At 47.2% G+C, this 18413-nt stretch overlaps 1 protein-coding gene across 2 annotated transcripts in view; it reads right to left on the bottom strand.

Moving 5' to 3' along the window:
• Window positions 1-18413, bottom strand: part of LOC306918922 (3',5'-cyclic-AMP phosphodiesterase 4C-like) — an 88368-nt gene that overhangs the window by 20516 nt on the left and 49439 nt on the right. For both annotated transcript variants that reach the window (XR_013789438.1, XM_079531760.1), the window contains exons 8-10: window positions 17529-17809; window positions 17282-17380; window positions 12675-12839 (exon numbers count right to left, since the gene is read on the bottom strand). Coding sequence is in view for 1 of the 2 variants with exons in the window: in XM_079531760.1 (XP_079387886.1) it covers window positions 12675-12839; window positions 17282-17380; window positions 17529-17809 (545 nt within the window). In the remaining variant the exon portion in view is untranslated. The remainder of the gene's footprint in view (window positions 1-12674; window positions 12840-17281; window positions 17381-17528; window positions 17810-18413) is intronic.

Here is an 18413-nt window from a genome sequence, read left to right as displayed (position 1 = left end):
GACCAATAGGATACCATTGACCACCTATAGGATACCATCGACCAATAGGATACCATCGACCACCTATAGGATACCATCGACCAATAGGATACCATCGACCACCTATAGGATACCATCGACCAATAGGATAACATCGACCAATAGGATACCATTGACCACCTATAGGATACCATTGACCACCTATAGGATACCATTGACCACCTATAGGATACCATTGACCAATAGGATACCATTGACCAATAGGATACCATTGACCAATAGGATACCATTGACCAATAGGATACCACTGACCAATAGGATACCATCGACCAATAGGATACCATTGACCAGGATACCATTGACCAGGATACCATTGACCAGGATACCATTGACCAATAGGATACCATTGACCAATAGGATACCATCGACCAATAGGATACCATTGACCAATAGGATACCATTGACCAATAGGATACCACTGACCAATAGGATACCATTGACCAATAGGATACCATCGACCACCTATAGGATACCATCGACCACCTATAGGATACCATTGACCAATAGGATACCACTGACCAATAGGATACCATCGACCAATAGGATAACATCGACCAATAGGATACCACTGACCAATAGGATACCATTGACCACCTATAGGATACCACTGACCAATAGGATACCATCGACCAATAGGATAACATCGACCACCTATAGGATACCATTGACCAATAGGATACCATTGACCAATAGGATACCATTGACCAATAGGATACCATTGACCAATAGGATACCATTGACCAATAGGATACCATTGACCAATAGGATACCATCGACCAATAGGATAACATCGACCAATAGGATACCATTGACCAATAGGATACCATCGACCAATAGGACTTATCCTAGTGAGTAATGTTGTGCTGGGCGGAGCATTTGAGAGGACCACGTTTAGCCAATCAAAGGGCTGTGACAGTGATACACTATGTGTACTCCTTTGGAGGAGATATTTGGAGGAGTTGGGACTACAAGAAGAAGATTGTTGTGCGGTCTGGAGAAGTCTGGACTCCCACACAACATCAGGTGGGAACTGGCAGCCATGACTAGCAACAGCTGCTGATCTCAAGGGAGTGGTTAACCAGGCTACTAAGATCCCAGGAGTGCATAGAGTGGATCATATGATTCATACAATCATATAATCAGGAGTTCTAAAGGTCAGAGGTCATGTGACAAATGACTGTGTGCTTCAGATCTTGACCGTTTCCCATGAGCCTCTACCATTCTACCATATCGGCCAATTCCTTGGTAAGCGACAGCACAGAACTGCCAGAACTGCAAAAAAGTGGTAGAAGAAAAAAAAATCAGTAGAAAAACAATAGTGGCCTTCGCCCCTTCAGGCGTGGCCCCCTAACAACACTGACATGTGGGACCAATAAAAAAGAGGAAAATAAAACAGCAAGCCAATCAAAAGACAAGGTACATTCCTCGTTGACCCTTGACTACTCAGGAGTGTGCGTGCAAAGATTCACGCTGAGCGGTCCAACGGTGGCCGAGCTGTTCACAGACAGACAGACGGACGGACGGACGGACAGGAGCCAAAACATGGCGAGTCGTTTTTTCTTTCTTTTTGTATTTTAGTCGACTTGAAACTATAGTTTTAGACCAAGACGGAGGGCTGCCGTCTCTAGACCACGACGGAGGGCTGCCGTCTCTAGACCACGACGGAGGGCTGCCGTCTCTAGCGAACTCGAGCCGCGGGAGACACCACAGAGTGATGTTCACTAGAGACACCACAGAGTGATGTTCACTATAGACACCACAGAGTGATGTTCACTAGAGACACCACAGAGTGATGTTCACTATAGACAACACAGAGTGATGTTCACTATAGAGACCACAGAGTGATGTTCACTAGAGACACCACAGAGTGATGTTCACTAGAGACACCACAGAGTGATGTTCACTATAGACACCACAGAGTGATGTTCACTAGAGACACCACAGAGTGATGTTCACTAGAGACACCACAGAGTGATGTTCACTAGAGACACCACAGAGTGATGTTCACTAGAGACACCACAGAGTGATGTTCACTAGAGACACCACAGAGTGATGTTCACTAGAGACACCACAGAGTGATGTTCACTAGAGACACCACAGAGTGATGTTCACTAGAGACACCACAGAGTGATGTTCACTATAGACACCACAGAGTGATGTTCACTAGAGACACCACAGAGTGATGTTCACTATAGACACCACAGAGTGATGTTCACTAGAGACACCACAGAGTGATGTTCACTAGAGACACCACAGAGTGATGTTCACTATAGACACCACAGAGTGATGTTCACTAGAGACACCACAGAGTGATGTTCACTAGAGACACCACAGAGTGATGTTCACTAGAGACACCACAGAGTGATGTTCACTATAGAGACACCACAGAGTGATGATGTTCACTAGAGACACCACAGAGTGATGATGTTCACTATAGAGACACCACAGAGTGATGTTCACTAGAGACACCACAGAGTGATGTTCACTATAGAGACACCACAGAGTGATGTTCACTAGAGACACCACAGAGTGATGTTCACTATAGACACCACAGAGTGATGTTCACTATAGAGACACCACAGAGTGATGTTCACTAGAGACACCACAGAGTGATGTTCACTAGAGACACCACAGAGTGATGTTCACTAGAGACACCACAGAGTGATGTTCACTATAGAGACACCACAGAGTGATGTTCACTATAGAGACACCACAGAGTGATGTTCACTAGAGAGACACCACAGAGTGATGTTCACTAGAGACACCACAGAGTGATGTTCACTATAGAGACACCACAGAGTGATGTTCACTATAGAGACACCACAGAGTGATGTTCACTAGAGACACCACAGAGTGATGTTCACTATAGAGACACCACAGAGTGATGTTCACTATAGAGACACCACAGAGTGATGTTCACTATAGAGACACCACAGAGTGATGTTCACTATAGAGACACCACAGAGTGATGTTCACTAGAGACACCACAGAGTGATGTTCACTAGAGACACCACAGAGTGATGTTCACTAGAGACACCACAGAGTGATGTTCACTATAGAGACACCACAGAGTGATGTTCACTATAGACACCACAGAGTGATGTTCACTATAGAGACACCACAGAGTGATGTTCACTAGAGACACCACAGAGTGATGTTCACTATAGAGACACCACAGAGTGATGTTCACTAGAGACACCACAGAGTGATGTTCACTAGAGACACCACAGAGTGATGTTCACTATAGAGACACCACAGAGTGATGTTCACTAGAGACACCACAGAGTGATGTTCACTAGAGACACCACAGAGTGATGTTCACTATAGACACCACAGAGTGATGTTCACTATAGACACCACAGAGTGATGTTCACTATAGACACCACAGAGTGATGTTCACTATAGAGACACCACAGAGTGATGTTCACTAGAGACACCACAGAGTTCACTATAGACACAGAGTGATGTTCACTATAGAGACCACAGAGTGATGTTCACTAGAGACACCACAGAGTGATGTTCACTAGAGACACCACAGAGTGATGTTCACTAGAGACACCACAGAGTGATGTTCACTAGAGACACCACAGAGTGATGTTCACTATAGAGACACCACAGAGTGATGTTCACTAGAGACACCACAGAGTGATGTTCACTATAGAGACACCACAGAGTGATGTTCACTAGAGACACCACAGAGTGATGTTCACTAGAGACACCACAGAGTGATGTTCACTATAGAGACACCACAGAGTGATGTTCACTAGAGACACCACAGAGTGATGTTCACTATAGACACCACAGAGTGATGTTCACTAGACACCACAGAGTGATGTTCACTATAGAGACCACAGAGTGATGTTCACTAGAGACACCACAGAGTGATGTTCACTAGAGACACCACAGAGTGATGTTCACTAGAGACACCACAGAGTGATGTTCACTAGAGACACCACAGAGTGATGTTCACTAGAGACACCACAGAGTGATGTTCACTATAGAGACACCACAGAGTGATGTTCACTAGAGACACCACAGAGTGATGTTCACTAGAGACACCACAGAGTGATGTTCACTATAGAGACACCACAGAGTGATGTTCACTAGAGACACCACAGAGTGATGTTCACTAGAGACACCACAGAGTGATGTTCACTATAGAGACACCACAGAGTGATGTTCACTAGAGACACCACAGAGTGATGTTCACTAGAGACACCACAGAGTGATGTTCACTAGAGACACCACAGAGTGATGTTCACTAGAGACACCACAGAGTGATGTTCACTAGAGACACCACAGAGTGATGTTCACTAGAGACACCACAGAGTGATGATGTTCACTATAGAGACACCACAGAGTGATGATGTTCACTATAGACACCACAGAGTGATGTTCACTAGACACCAGAGTGATGTTCACTAGAGACACCACAGAGTGAGGTTCACTATAGAGACACCACAGAGTGATGTTCACTAGAGACACCACAGAGTGATGTTCACTATAGAGACACCACAGAGTGATGTTCACTATAGAGACACCACAGAGTGATGTTCACTATAGAGACACCACAGAGTGATGTTCACTAGAGACACCACAGAGTGATGTTCACTATAGAGACACCACAGAGTGATGTTCACTAGAGACACCACAGAGTGATGTTCACTATAGAGACACCACAGAGTGATGTTCACTATAGAGACACCACAGAGTGATGTTCACTAGAGACACCACAGAGTGATGTTCACTATAGAGACACCACAGAGTGATGTTCACTAGAGACACCACAGAGTGATGTTCACTATAGAGACACCACAGAGTGATGTTCACTAGAGACACCACAGAGTGATGTTCACTATAGAGACACCACAGAGTGATGTTCACTATAGAGACACCACAGAGTGATGTTCACTATAGAGACACCACAGAGTGATGTTCACTAGAGACACCACAGAGTGATGTTCACTAGAGACACCACAGAGTGATGTTCACTATAGACACCACAGAGTGATGTTCACTAGAGACACCACAGAGTGATGTTCACTAGACACCACAGAGTGATGTTCACTATAGACACCACAGAGTGATGTTCACTAGAGACACCACAGAGTGATGATGTTCACTATAGACACCACAGAGTGATGTTCACTAGACACCACAGAGTGATGTTCACTATAGAGACACCACAGAGTGATGTTCACTATAGACATCACAGAGTGATGTTCACTATAGAGACACCACAGAGTGATGTTCACTATAGACACCACAGAGTGATGTTCACTATAGACACCACAGAGTGATGTTCACTAGAGACACCACAGAGTGATGTTCACTAGAGACACCACAGAGTGATGTTCACTATAGAGACACCACAGAGTGATGTTCACTATAGAGACACCACAGAGTGATGTTCACTATAGACACCACAGAGTGATGTTCACTAGAGACACCACAGAGTGATGTTCACTATAGAGACACCACAGAGTGATGTTCACTATAGACACCACAGAGTGATGTTCACTATAGAGACACCACAGAGTGATGTTCACTATAGAGACACCACAGAGTGATGTTCACTATAGACACCACAGAGTGATGTTCACTATAGAGACACCACAGAGTGATGTTCACTATAGAGACACCACAGAGTGATGTTCACTATAGACACCACAGAGTGATGTTCACTAGAGACACCACAGAGTGATGTTCACTATAGAGACACCACAGAGTGATGTTCACTAGAGACACCACAGAGTGATGTTCACTAGAGACACCACAGAGTGATGATGTTCACTATAGACACCACAGAGTGATGTTCACTATAGACACCACAGAGTGATGTTCACTAGACACCACAGAGTGATGATGTTCACTATAGAGACCACAGAGTGATGTTCACTATAGAGACACCACAGAGTGAGGTTCACTATAGACACCACAGAGTGATGTTCACTAGACACCACAGAGTGATGATGTTCACTATAGAGACCACAGAGTGATGTTCACTATAGAGACACCACAGAGTGATGTTCACTAGACACCACAGAGTGATGATGTTCACTATAGAGACCACAGAGTGATGTTCACTATAGAGACACCACAGAGTGATGATGTTCACTATAGACACCACATAGTGATGTTCACTAGAGACACCACATAGTGATGTTCACTAGACACCACATAGTGATGATGTTCACTATAGAGACCACAGAGTGATGTTCACTATAGAGACACCACAGAGTGATGTTCACTAGAGACACCACAGAGTGATGTTCACTAGACACCACAGAGTGATGATGTTCACTATAGAGACCACAGAGTGATGTTCACTATAGAGACACCACAGAGTGATGTTCACTAGAGACACCACAGAGTGATGTTCACTATAGAGACACCACAGAGTGATGTTCACTCGAGACACCACAGAGTGATGTTCACTATAGAGACACCACAGAGTGATGTTCACTATAGACACCACAGAGTGATGTTCACTAGAGACACCACAGAGTGATGTTCACTAGAGACACCACAGATTGATGATGTTCACTATAGACACCACAGAGTGATGTTCACTAGAGACACCACAGATTGATGATGTTCACTATAGACACCACAGAGTGATGTTCACTATAGACACCACATAGTGATGTTCACTAGACACCACATAGTGATGATGTTCACTATAGAGACCACAGAGTGATGTTCACTATAGAGACACCACAGAGTGATGTTCACTAGAGACACCACAGAGTGATGTTCACTAGACACCACATAGTGATGATGTTCACTATAGAGACCACAGAGTGATGTTCACTATAGACACCACAGAGTGATGTTCACTAGACACCACAGAGTGATGATGTTCACTATAGAGACCACAGAGTGAGGTTCACTATAGAGACACCACAGAGTGATGTTCACTAGAGACACCACAGAGTGATGTTCACTAGAGACACCACAGAGTGATGTTCACTAGAGACACCACAGAGTGATGTTCACTATAGAGACACCACAGAGTGATGATGTTCACTATAGAGACCACAGAGTGAGGTTCACTATAGAGACACCACAGAGTGATGTTCACTAGAGACACCACAGAGTGATGTTCACTAGAGACACCACAGAGTGATGTTCACTATAGAGACACCACAGAGTGATGTTCACTAGAGACACCACAGAGTGATGTTCACTAGAGACACCACAGAGTGATGTTCACTATAGAGACACCACAGAGTGATGTTCACTATAGAGACACCACAGAGTGATGTTCACTATAGAGACACCACAGAGTGATGTTCACTAGAGACACTACAGAGTGATGTTCACTAGAGACACCACAGAGTGATGTTCACTAGAGACACCACAGAGTGATGTTCACTAGAGACACCACAGAGTGATGTTCACTAGAGACACCACAGAGTGATGTTCACTATAGACACCACAGAGTGATGATGTTCACTAGAGACACTACAGAGTGATGTTCACTATAGACACCACAGAGTGATGTTCACTAGAGACACCACAGAGTGATGTTCACTAGAGACACCACAGAGTGATGTTCACTAGAGACACCACAGAGTGATGTTCACTATATAGACCACAGAGTGATGTTCACTATAGAGACACCACAGAGTGATGTTCACTATAGACACCACAGAGTGATGTTCACTATAGAGACACCACAGAGTGATGTTCACTATAGAGACACCACAGAGTGATGTTCACTATAGACACCACAGAGTGATGTTCACTATATAGACACCACAGAGTGATGTTCACTATAGAGACACCACAGAGTGATGTTCACTAGAGACACCACAGAGTGATGATGTTCACTAGAGACACCACAGAGTGATGTTCACTAGAGACACCACAGAGTGATGTTCACTAGAGACACCACAGAGTGATGTTCACTATAGACACCACAGAGTGATGTTCACTATAGACACCACAGAGTGATGTTCACTAGAGACACCACAGAGTGATGATGTTCACTAGAGACACTACAGAGTGATGTTCACTATAGACACCACAGAGTGTGGAACGTTGTGATGTTCACTAGAGACACCACAGAGTGATGATGTTCACTATATAGACCACAGAGTGATGTTCACTATAGAGACACCACAGAGTGATGTTCACTAGAGACACCACAGAGTGATGTTCACTAGAGACACCACAGAGTGATGATGTTCACTAGAGACACTACAGAGTGATGTTCACTAGAGACACCACAGAGTGATGATGTTCACTAGAGACACCACAGAGTGATGATGTTCACTATAGACACCACAGAGTGATGTTCACTATAGAGACACCACAGAGTGTGGAACGTTGTGATGTTCACTAGAGACACCACAGAGTGTGGAACGTTGTGATGTTCACTAGAGACACCACAGAGTGTGGAACGTTGTGATGTTCACTAGAGACACCACAGAGTGTGGAACGTTGTGATGTTCACTAGAGACGACTCAGCCCCGTTGGAGTCAGGAACACCTCCACGCGTTGCTGAGGTCTGGAATCTAACCGGCGACCTCCGGTGTTCTCCTGAGGCCAATGACACACGATGGTGGAGTCAAAGAAGATTCCCTTTGATTTGTCAAAGCAATCGATCAAAAATCTTGGAACATGCGCCACAATTTGACTGAGTGTGTTTCTTGGGTCATGCTTTGGAAAAGTTCCATTAGCTACGTGCATTTCAAAATGGCCACTAAAATTGCTTCCTTATTGGATTTTCTTTGCTTTCTTATATTTGTCTGGGCTGAATTTGACATATTTATATGGTTGTTTTGGGTTGTTGTTTCAAACTGTCTAAATATGATGCAAATCTAACCAGTAGGTGGAAAATGGAGCAGAGCACAACCTGACCTGCCCTGGTGGAGGCTGGCTCTGGTTCAATGATGTGTCAAACAGGCCAACATCTGACTCTGGTTCAATGATGTGTCAAACAGGCCAACATCTGGCTCTGGTTCAATGATGTGTCAAACAGGCCAACATCTGACTCTGGTTCAATGATGTGTCAAACAGGCCAACATCTGACTCTGGTTCAATGATGTGTCAAACAGGCCAACATCTGACTCTGGTTCAATGATGTGTCAAACAGGCCAACATCTGACTCTGGTTCAATGATGTGTCAAACAGGCCAACATCTGACTCTGGTTCAATGATGTGTCAAACAGGCCAACATCTGACTCTGGTTCAATGATGTGTCAAACAGGCCAACATCTGGCTCTGGTTCAATGATGTGTCAAACAGGCCAACATCTGACTCTGGTTCAATGATGTGTCAAACAGGCCAACATCTGACTCTGGTTCAATGATGTGTCAAACAGGCCAACATCTGACTCTGGTTCAATGATGTGTCAAACAGGCCAACATCTGACTCTGGTTCAATGATGTGTCAAACAGGCCAACATCTGACTCTGGTTCAATGATGTGTCAAACAGGCCAACATCTGGCTCTGGTTCAATGATGTGTCAAACAGGCCAACATCTGACTCTGGTTCAATGATGTGTCAAACAGGCCAACATCTGACTCTGGTTCAATGATGTGTCAAACAGGCCAACATCTGGCTCTGGTTCAATGATGTGTCAAACAGGCCAACATCTGGCTCTGGTTCAATGATGTGTCAAACAGGCCAACATCTGACTCTGGTTCAATGATGTGTCAAACAGGCCAACATCTGGCTCTGGTTCAATGATGTGTCAAACAGGCCAACATCTGACTCTGGTTCAATGATGTGTCAAACAGGCCAACATCTGACTCTGGTTCAATGATGTGTCAAACAGGCCAACATCTGACTCTGGTTCAATGATGTGTCAAACAGGCCAACATCTGACTCTGGTTCAATGATGTGTCAAACAGGCCAACATCTGACTCTGGTTCAATGATGTGTCAAACAGGCCAACATCTGACTCTGGTTCAATGATGTGTCAAACAGGCCAACATCTGGCTCTGGTTCAATGATGTGTCAAACAGGCCAACATCTGGCTCTGGTTCAATGATGTGTCAAACAGGCCAACATCTGACTCTGGTTCAATGATGTGTCAAACAGGCCAACATCTGACTCTGGTTCAATGATGTGTCAAACAGGCCAACATCTGACTCTGGTTCAAACTGTTGTTAGGCTACATGTCTTTGGTTGTATGAAACACTTGGTGATTCATAACTAAATAACTTTTAAACTGAATATGAGCCAATGTCCATAATTCGGGGGAAATGGCATAGATATCTAGATATCTATGCCATTTCCTCCATATTGTTCAGCCCTAGTTGCTATGGTGATCAATTTACCATATTAGGGAGGTCAGCACGCATCGACTTCCTTGATTGATCAAACCAAACCATCGGCTTCACGGATTGGCCAAACTCATCTGCGTGACTTTTGTGCCTCTGAACCAATATAAGTGAAGGCACAGAATATAACATTTACACAGCAGGACCTGACCAATAGGATAACATTGACCAATAGAATATCATTGACCAATAGGACTTATTCTAGTGAGTAATGTTATGCTGGGCGGAGCATCTGAGAGGACCAGGAACAGCCAATCAAAGTGCTGTGACAGTGAGACACTATGTGTACTCCTTTGGAGGTGGTCGTTGGGACGACGAGAAGAAGATTGATGTGAACGTCTTCAACACAAAGTCTTTGATCTGGAGGAAGTTGACCCCAGAGGCCCCTGAGGTTCCTTCCAGGCGCCGGGGCCACACAGCTGTGCTGATTGAAGACACTGTCTACCTCTGGGGAGGTTATCCTTACTGCAATGTGCTTTATGCATTTGATGTCGACGCCCACACATGGTTCAAACCACAGGTTTCTGGGACTGTTCTAGATGAGAGGTACAACCACTCAGCCTGTGTCTTGGGGAAGGTCATGTATATTCATGGAGGATGGACCCAGACTGGACTCACTAATGACATCTACAAGTTAGACACCACCACAATGGTCTGGACTTTAATCAACACCAGAGGAACTCCACCTCCTGCTACAGAAGATCACTCTGCTACCATCATCGGGACAAAGATGTTTGTATTTGGAGGCTGGGGGAGAGGCCAGACACAGAGACCAACTACTGGATGAACACACCTTCTGCCCAGGTTCTTCCAGAAGGACGCGAGTATCATTCAGCCTTTACCTACATTGGAGAGCTGCAAATATGTGGTGGTCACTACGGTAACAAGTACTTCAATGATCTGTGGAAATTCAGTCCAGAAACCTTCTCCTGGAAGAAGGTAGTGCCCAAGGGGAAACGTCCACATAGGTTGAATAGGATGTGCTGTTGCATGATGGGAGATCGTGGCATCCTCTTTGGAGGAACCAAAACACCTGGTGACCTGTATATCTTAGACTTCAGTCCTAGCCTCAAGACATTATGTAAGCTAGCAGTTATTCAGTACGGTCTGGAGCAGTCTGGACTCCCACACAACATCAGGTGGGAACTGGCAGCCATCACTATAGCAAACAGCTGCTGATTGAACAAGCAAAGAAATAATACTATAAAATGAAGAATAAAAATAACAGCGACACGTGGAACAAATAAAAGAAGGACATGGGTAGGTAGGTGGGTATGTGGGTAGGTAGGTAGGTAGGTAGGTAGGTAGGTGGGTAGGTGGGTGGGTGGGTGGGTGGGTGGGTAGGTAGGTACTAGGTAGGTAGGTAGGTAGGTAGGTGGGCGGGTAGGTAGGTAGGTAGGTAGGTAGGTAGGTGGGTGGGTAGGTAGGTAGGTGGGTAGGTGGGTGGGTAGGTGGGTGGGTGGGTGGGTAGGTGGGTGGGTGGGTAGGTAGGTACTTGGTAGGTAGGTAGGTAGGTGGGCGGGTAGGTAGGTAGGTAGGTAGGTAGGTGGGTAGGTAGGTGGGTGGGTGGGTGGGTGGGTGGGTAGGTAGGTAGGTAGGTGGGTGGGTGGGTAGGTAGGTAGGTAGGTAGGTAGGTGGGTGGGTGGGTAGGTGGGTGGGTGGGCGGGTAGGTAGGTACTAGGTAGGTAGGTAGGTAGGTAGGTAGGTAGAACAAATAACAAAAAACAAGGAAACATCTGCCTCTCTTGGTCTGCCTCAGCTGCTCAGAACTTAGTACTTTATTTGTGTGGTGGAGAGAACTCTCTCTCTAGTTAACTAACTCCATTACCTCTAGGGCGGGGGGGAGGGGGGAACAGTGTGGACTGTACCATAGATATATATAAACTCTAGATGGCTCAAGGTGGAGTTTCTGACGTCGTTCACCCGGCAGCCATCTTACTTCGGGTATGTTCAATGGCAGCTCAAACAGAAACAGTCATAACTCGCTCAAATCTTGACGGATTTACAAACGGGTTGGTTTATTACAAACGTTGTCAACGTGGCTATGATTCGGGACGCTTATCTGCTTAATTTTCTTTTATATGAACGTCGTATGACGTTTATAACAAACCAAACCGTTTGAAAATCGGTTGAAAATTGAGCAAGTTATGGTCATTTAAGAGTACATGCCCCATAGACACAATGTTATGTGCCACGAGGTAAGATGGCCGCCACGTAACGACGTCGCTCTCCATTGGCCAACGGCGCGGGTGAGCTATCTAGAGTTTATATATCTATGGACTGTACCATTACCTCTGTGGGGGGGGGGGGGGGGGAGGACAGTGTGGACTTTACCATTACCTCTAGCGCGGGGGAGGACAGCAGGACGTGCGTGGACTGTACCACGTCGGCAGCATGGATGTTGTTGTGGTAGGCGACGTCACTGCGGTAGTGGTCCTCTAACGTCATCATGAAGGTGATGAAGGTGTCTGAGGGGATCTGGAAGGACTTCAGGAGGTCTCGCTCCTGGAGGAGAAGAAGGAGGAGGTGGAGGAGGAGGAGTAGAAGAGGAGGAGGAGGAGGAGAGGAGGAGGAGGAGAAGAGGAGGAGGAGAAGAGGAGGAGTAGAGGAGGAGGAGGAGAAGAGGAGGAGGAGAAGAGGAGGAGTAGAGGAGGAGGAGGAGAAGAGGAGGAGGAGAAGAGGAGGAGTAGAGGAGGAGGAGGAGAGGAGGAGGAGGAGAAGAGGAGGAGGAGAAGAGGAGGAGTAGAGGAGGAGGAGAAGTAGGAGGAGGAGGAGAAGGAGTAGAAGAGGAGGAGGAGTAGAAGAGGAGGAGTAGAAGAGGAGGAGTAGAAGAGGAGGAGGAGTAGAAGAGGAGGAGTAGAAGAGGAGGAGGAGGAGGAGGAGGAGAAGGAGGAGGAGGAGGAGGAGTAGGAGGAGGAGTAGAAGAGGAGGAGTAGAAGAGGAGGAGGAGGAGGAGGAGTAGAAGAGGAGGAGTAGAAGAGGAGGAGGAGGAGAAGGAGGAGGAGTAGAAGAGGAGGAGTAGGAGGAGGAGTAGAAGAGGAGGAGTAGAAGAGGAGGAGGAGGAGAAGGAGGAGGAGTAGAAGAGGAGGAGTAGAAGAGGAGGAGTAGAAGAGGAGGAGGAGTAGAAGAGGAGGAGTAGAAGAGGAGGAGGAGGAGTAGAAGAGGAGGAGTAGGAGGAGGAGTAGAAGAGGAGGAGTAGAAGAGGAGGAGGAGGAGGAGGAGGAGGAGGAGGAGGAGGAGTAGAAGAGGAGGAGTAGGAGGAGGAGTAGAAGAGGAGGAGTAGAAGAGGAGGAGGAGGAGAAGGAGGAGGAGTAGAAGAGGAGGAGTAGAAGAGGAGGAGTAGAAGAGGAGGAGGAGTAGAAGAGGAGGAGTAGAAGAGGAGGAGTAGAAGAGGAGGAGGAGGAGTAGAAGAGGAGGAGTAGAAGAGGAGGAGTAGAAGAGGAGGAGGAGGAGGAGGAGGAGAAGGAGGAGGAGTAGAAGAGGAGGAGTAGAAGAGGAGGAGTAGAAGAGGAGGAGGAGAAGGAGGAGGAGTAGAAGAGGAGGAGTAGAAGAGGAGGAGTAGAAGAGGAGGAGTAGAAGAGGAGGAGTAGAAGAGGAGGAGGAGGAGGAGGAGGAGGAGGAGGAGGAGTAGAAGAGGAGGAGGAGGAGTAGAAGAGGAGGAGTAGAAGAGGAGGAGGAGAAGAGGAGGAGGAGAAGAGGAGGAGGAGGAGGAGGAGGAGGAGGAGTAGAGGAGGAGGAGTAGAAGAGGAGGAGGAGAAGAGGAGGAGTAGAAGAGGAGGAGGAGGAGTAGAAGAGGAGGAGGAGTAGAAGAGGAGGAGTAGAAGAGGAGGAGTAGAAGAGGAGGAGGAGGAGGAGGAGGAGGAGGAGGAGTAGAAGAGGAGGAGTAGAAGAGGAGGAGGAGGAGGAGGAGGAGAAGGAGGAGAAGGAGGGGAGCTACGTCAGCATGGATTCAATGTTCTTTGAGTCTTTAGACCTGAGGCCGATTCTAAAATCCTAACATCCATCCATCCATCTTCAACCGCTTATCCGCAGTCGGGTCGCGGGGGCAACAGCTCCACCAGAGTGCTCCAGACTTCTCTCTCCAGAGCAACATTAGTGACTTCCTCCTGGGGGATTCCGAGACGTTCCAAGGCCAGTGGGTCGATGTATTTCCTCCAACTGCGCCTTGGTCTGCCCCGGGGTCTCCTCCCAGTGGGACGTGCATCGAGGACCACCCGAGAGGCATCCTAACCAGATGCCCGAACCACCTCAGCTGACTCCTTTCCAGGCGAAGGAGCAGCGGTTCTACTCCGAGTCTCTCTCGTGTGACTGAACTTCTCACCCTATCTCTAAGGGAGATGCCAGCCACCCGTCGAAGAAAACTCATTTCGGCCGCTTGTATTCACGACCTTATTCTTCTAGCTATTTTTCAACAGCTAAAGTATAACATAAAACACCAAAAGGGGTTTCCCCCGTCCTGGACGTGTTAACAGCACCCCTAGGAGGCCCTCAGAGGTATTACAGCACCCCCTAGGAGGTCCTAGTTATTACAGCGCCCCTAGGAGGTCCTCAGAGGTACTACCGCACCCCCTAGGAGGTCCTCAGTGTTACTACAGCACCCTAGGAGGCCCTCAGAGGTATTACAGCACCCCCTAGGAGGTCCTAGTTATTACAGCGCCCCTAGGAGGCCCTCAGAGGTACTACAGCGCCCCTAGGAGGCCCTCACAGTTACTACAGCACCCCTAGGAGGTCAACCGAGGTACTACAGCGCCCCTAGCAGGCCCTCACAGTTACTACAGCACCCCTAGGAGGTCAACCGAGGTACTACAGCGCCCCTAGCAGGCCCTCACAGTTACTACAGCACCCCTAGGAGGTCAACCGAGGTACTACAGCGCCCCTAGCAGGCCCTCACAGTTACTACAGCGCCCCTAGGAGGCCCTCACAGTTACTACAGCACCCCTAGGAGGTCAACCGATGTACTACAGCGCCCCCTAGGAGGTCCTAGTTATTACAGCGCCCCTAGGAGGTCCTCAGTGTTACTACAGCACCCCTAGGAGGCCCTCAGTGTTACTACAGCACCCCTAGGAGGCCCTCAGAGGTACTACAGCGCCCCTAGGAGGCCCTCACAGTTACTACAGCACCCCCTAGGAGGTCCTCAGTGTTACTACAGCACCCCTAGGAGGCCCTCAGAGGTACTACAGCACCCCTAGGAGGCCCTCAGAGGTACTACAGCACCCCCTAGGAGGTCCTCAGTGTTACTACAGCACCCCTAGGAGGCCCTCAGAGGTACTACAGCGCCCCTAGGAGGCCCTCACAGTTACTACAGCGCCCCTAGGAGGCCCTCACAGTTACTACAGCACCCCTAGGAGGTCAACCGATGTACTACAGCGCCCCTAGCAGGCCCTCACAGTTACTACAGCACCCCTAGGAGGTCAACCGAGGTACTACAGCGCCCCTAGCAGGCCCTCACAGTTACTACAGCACCCCTAGGAGGTCAACCGAGGTACTACAGCGCCCCTAGCAGGCCCTCACAGTTACTACAGCGCCCCTAGGAGGCCCTCACAGTTACTACAGCACCCCTAGGAGGTCAACCGATGTACTACAGCGCCCCTAGCAGGCCCTCACAGTTACTACAGCACCCCTAGGAGGTCAACCGAGGTACTACAGCACCCCTAGCAGGCCCTCACAGTTACTACAGCAGGGCCTCCAAATCTTTCTGGGAAAGGAGATACTTTTTATTTATTTTTACATTGACCACTTGAACTTTAGTACCTCTATTCTGAGGAGAACTCTAGTACCTCTATTCTGAGGAGAACTCTAGTACCTCTATTCTGAGGAGAACGTTAGTACCTCTATTCTGAGGAGAACTCTAGCACCTCTATTCTGAGGAGAACTTTAGTACCTTTATTCTGAGGAGAACTTTAGTACCTTTATTCTGAGGAGAACTCTAGTACCTCTATTCTGAGGAGAACGTTAGTACCTCTATTCTGAGGAGAACGTTAGCACCTCTATTCTGAGGAGAACTCTAGCACCTCTATTCTGAGGAGAACTCTAGCACCTATATTCTGAGGAGAACTCTAGCACCTCTATTCTGAGTAGAACTCTAGCACCTCTATTCTGAGTAGAACTCTAGCACCTCTATTCTGAGGAGAACTCTAGCACCTCTATTCTGAGGAGAACTCTAGCACCTCTATTCTGAGGAGAACTTTAGCACCTCTATTCTGAGGAGAACTTTAGCACCTCTATTCTGAGGAGAACTCTAGCACCTCTATTCTGAGGAGAACTCTAGCACCTCTATTCTGAGGAGAACTCTAGCACCTCTATTCTGAGTAGAACTCTAGCACCTCTATTCTGAGTAGAACTCTAGCACCTCTATTCTGAGGAGAACTCTAGCACCTCTATTCTGAGGAGAACTCTAGCACCTCTATTCTGAGGAGAACTTTAGCACCTCTATTCTGAGGAGAACTTTAGCACCTCTATTCTGAGGAGAACTTTAGCACCTCTATTCTGAGGAGAACTTTAGTACCTCTATACTGAGGAGAACTCTAGCACCTCTATTCTGAGGAGAACTATAGCACCTCTATTCTGAGGAGAACTTTAGCACCTCTATTCTGAGGAGAACTTTAGCACCTCTATTCTGAGGAGAACTTTAGCCCCCCAAAAAATAGCAGATCTACAAGGTACTGGTGTACAGGTGGTCTTACAGCGTCACCTCAAATTACAATGTAGGCATTTATCAGACGCTCTTAATCCAGAGCGATTTACAATAAGCAATAACAGTACATACATAAAAAGTAGTTATCATGAAACATGCATAAGCTAAGAACGTAACAGTGGAATTTTTATATAATGAAACTATACATGTAAACTATACATACTATACATATATACTATAAAGTGATATGACTACACAACATGACCACCAGTAGCACTGATCTGAGGTGAGGCTGATAGAACAGAACAGGTACCTGGAAGATGGAGTACATCACCACCGTCAGAGGTTTGTTCCCGCAGTACTCCGCTATCTTGAAGATGTCCGCACCCCATTTATTAATGTCCTCCAGTTCCTGGACAGAAAGACAACATACTGGACATTAGACACAAGAAGTCCGCACCCCATTTATTAATGTCCTCCAGTTCCTGAGGAGACAACACAACACACTGGACATTAGACAGCGTGTATGTGTGTGTGTATGTGCGTGCGTGCGTGGTAACCTTGCTCAGCAGGTCCTCCATAACGGTGGTAACTCCATAGCGTGGTATAACACCGCTAGCCACGCTGGGAGACACAGAGACCTTCCTCACTCCACTGATCTGAGACGACATGGACACCTTCCTCTTGTCCTGGGCGTCCTCTCCGCTGATCTGAGACGACAGGGACACCTTCCTCTTGTCCTGGGCGTCCTCTCCGCTGATCTGAGACAACAGGGACACCTTCCTCTTGTCCTGCAGTCTGCTGGGAGGAGGAGAAAGGATCTCCACCTCATGCTGCTTCTCTGTGGAACGCAACAGTTCAATTCATTTCAATTCTTTATTCATTAATTTCACACACAGTTCAATTCAATTCAAACTTTATTACACATACACAGTATGGGTACCTCACAATGCCATATATGTGGCAATATATGTGACATATATATATATATATATATATATATATATATCCCTTGATAGTGATAATGGCTGGGTTTCCCAAATGACATTATGCATAGTGAGTGGGCGTGTGGTTCTTCTCAACAACACCCCCTTTCACTCTGAACATAGATATTCCGTGGATAGATGTGCCACACAATGGTAGGCCTGAGGCCTGGTATGGTTGGCCTGAGGCCTGGTATGGTAGGCCTGAGGCCTGGTATGGTAGGCCTGAGGCTTACCATACCAGGCCTCAGGCCAACCATACCAGGCCTGAGGCCTACCATACCAGGCCTCAGGCCTACCATACCAGGCCTCAGGTCTACCATACCAGGCCTACCATACCAGGCCTACCATACCAGGCCTCAGGCCAACCATACCAGGCCTCAGGCCTACCATACCAGGCCTACCATACCAGGCCTCAGGCCAACCATACCAGGCCTCAGGCCTACCATACCAGGCCTGAGG

Source organism: Electrona antarctica (genome assembly GCF_951216825.1).
Source record: "Electrona antarctica genome assembly, contig: scaffold_131, whole genome shotgun sequence".
In the NCBI taxonomy this organism is placed as follows: domain Eukaryota; kingdom Metazoa; phylum Chordata; class Actinopteri; order Myctophiformes; family Myctophidae; genus Electrona; species Electrona antarctica.
Note: the sequence above shows the minus strand (reverse complement) of the source record. Positions and strands in the feature narration are given on the sequence as shown.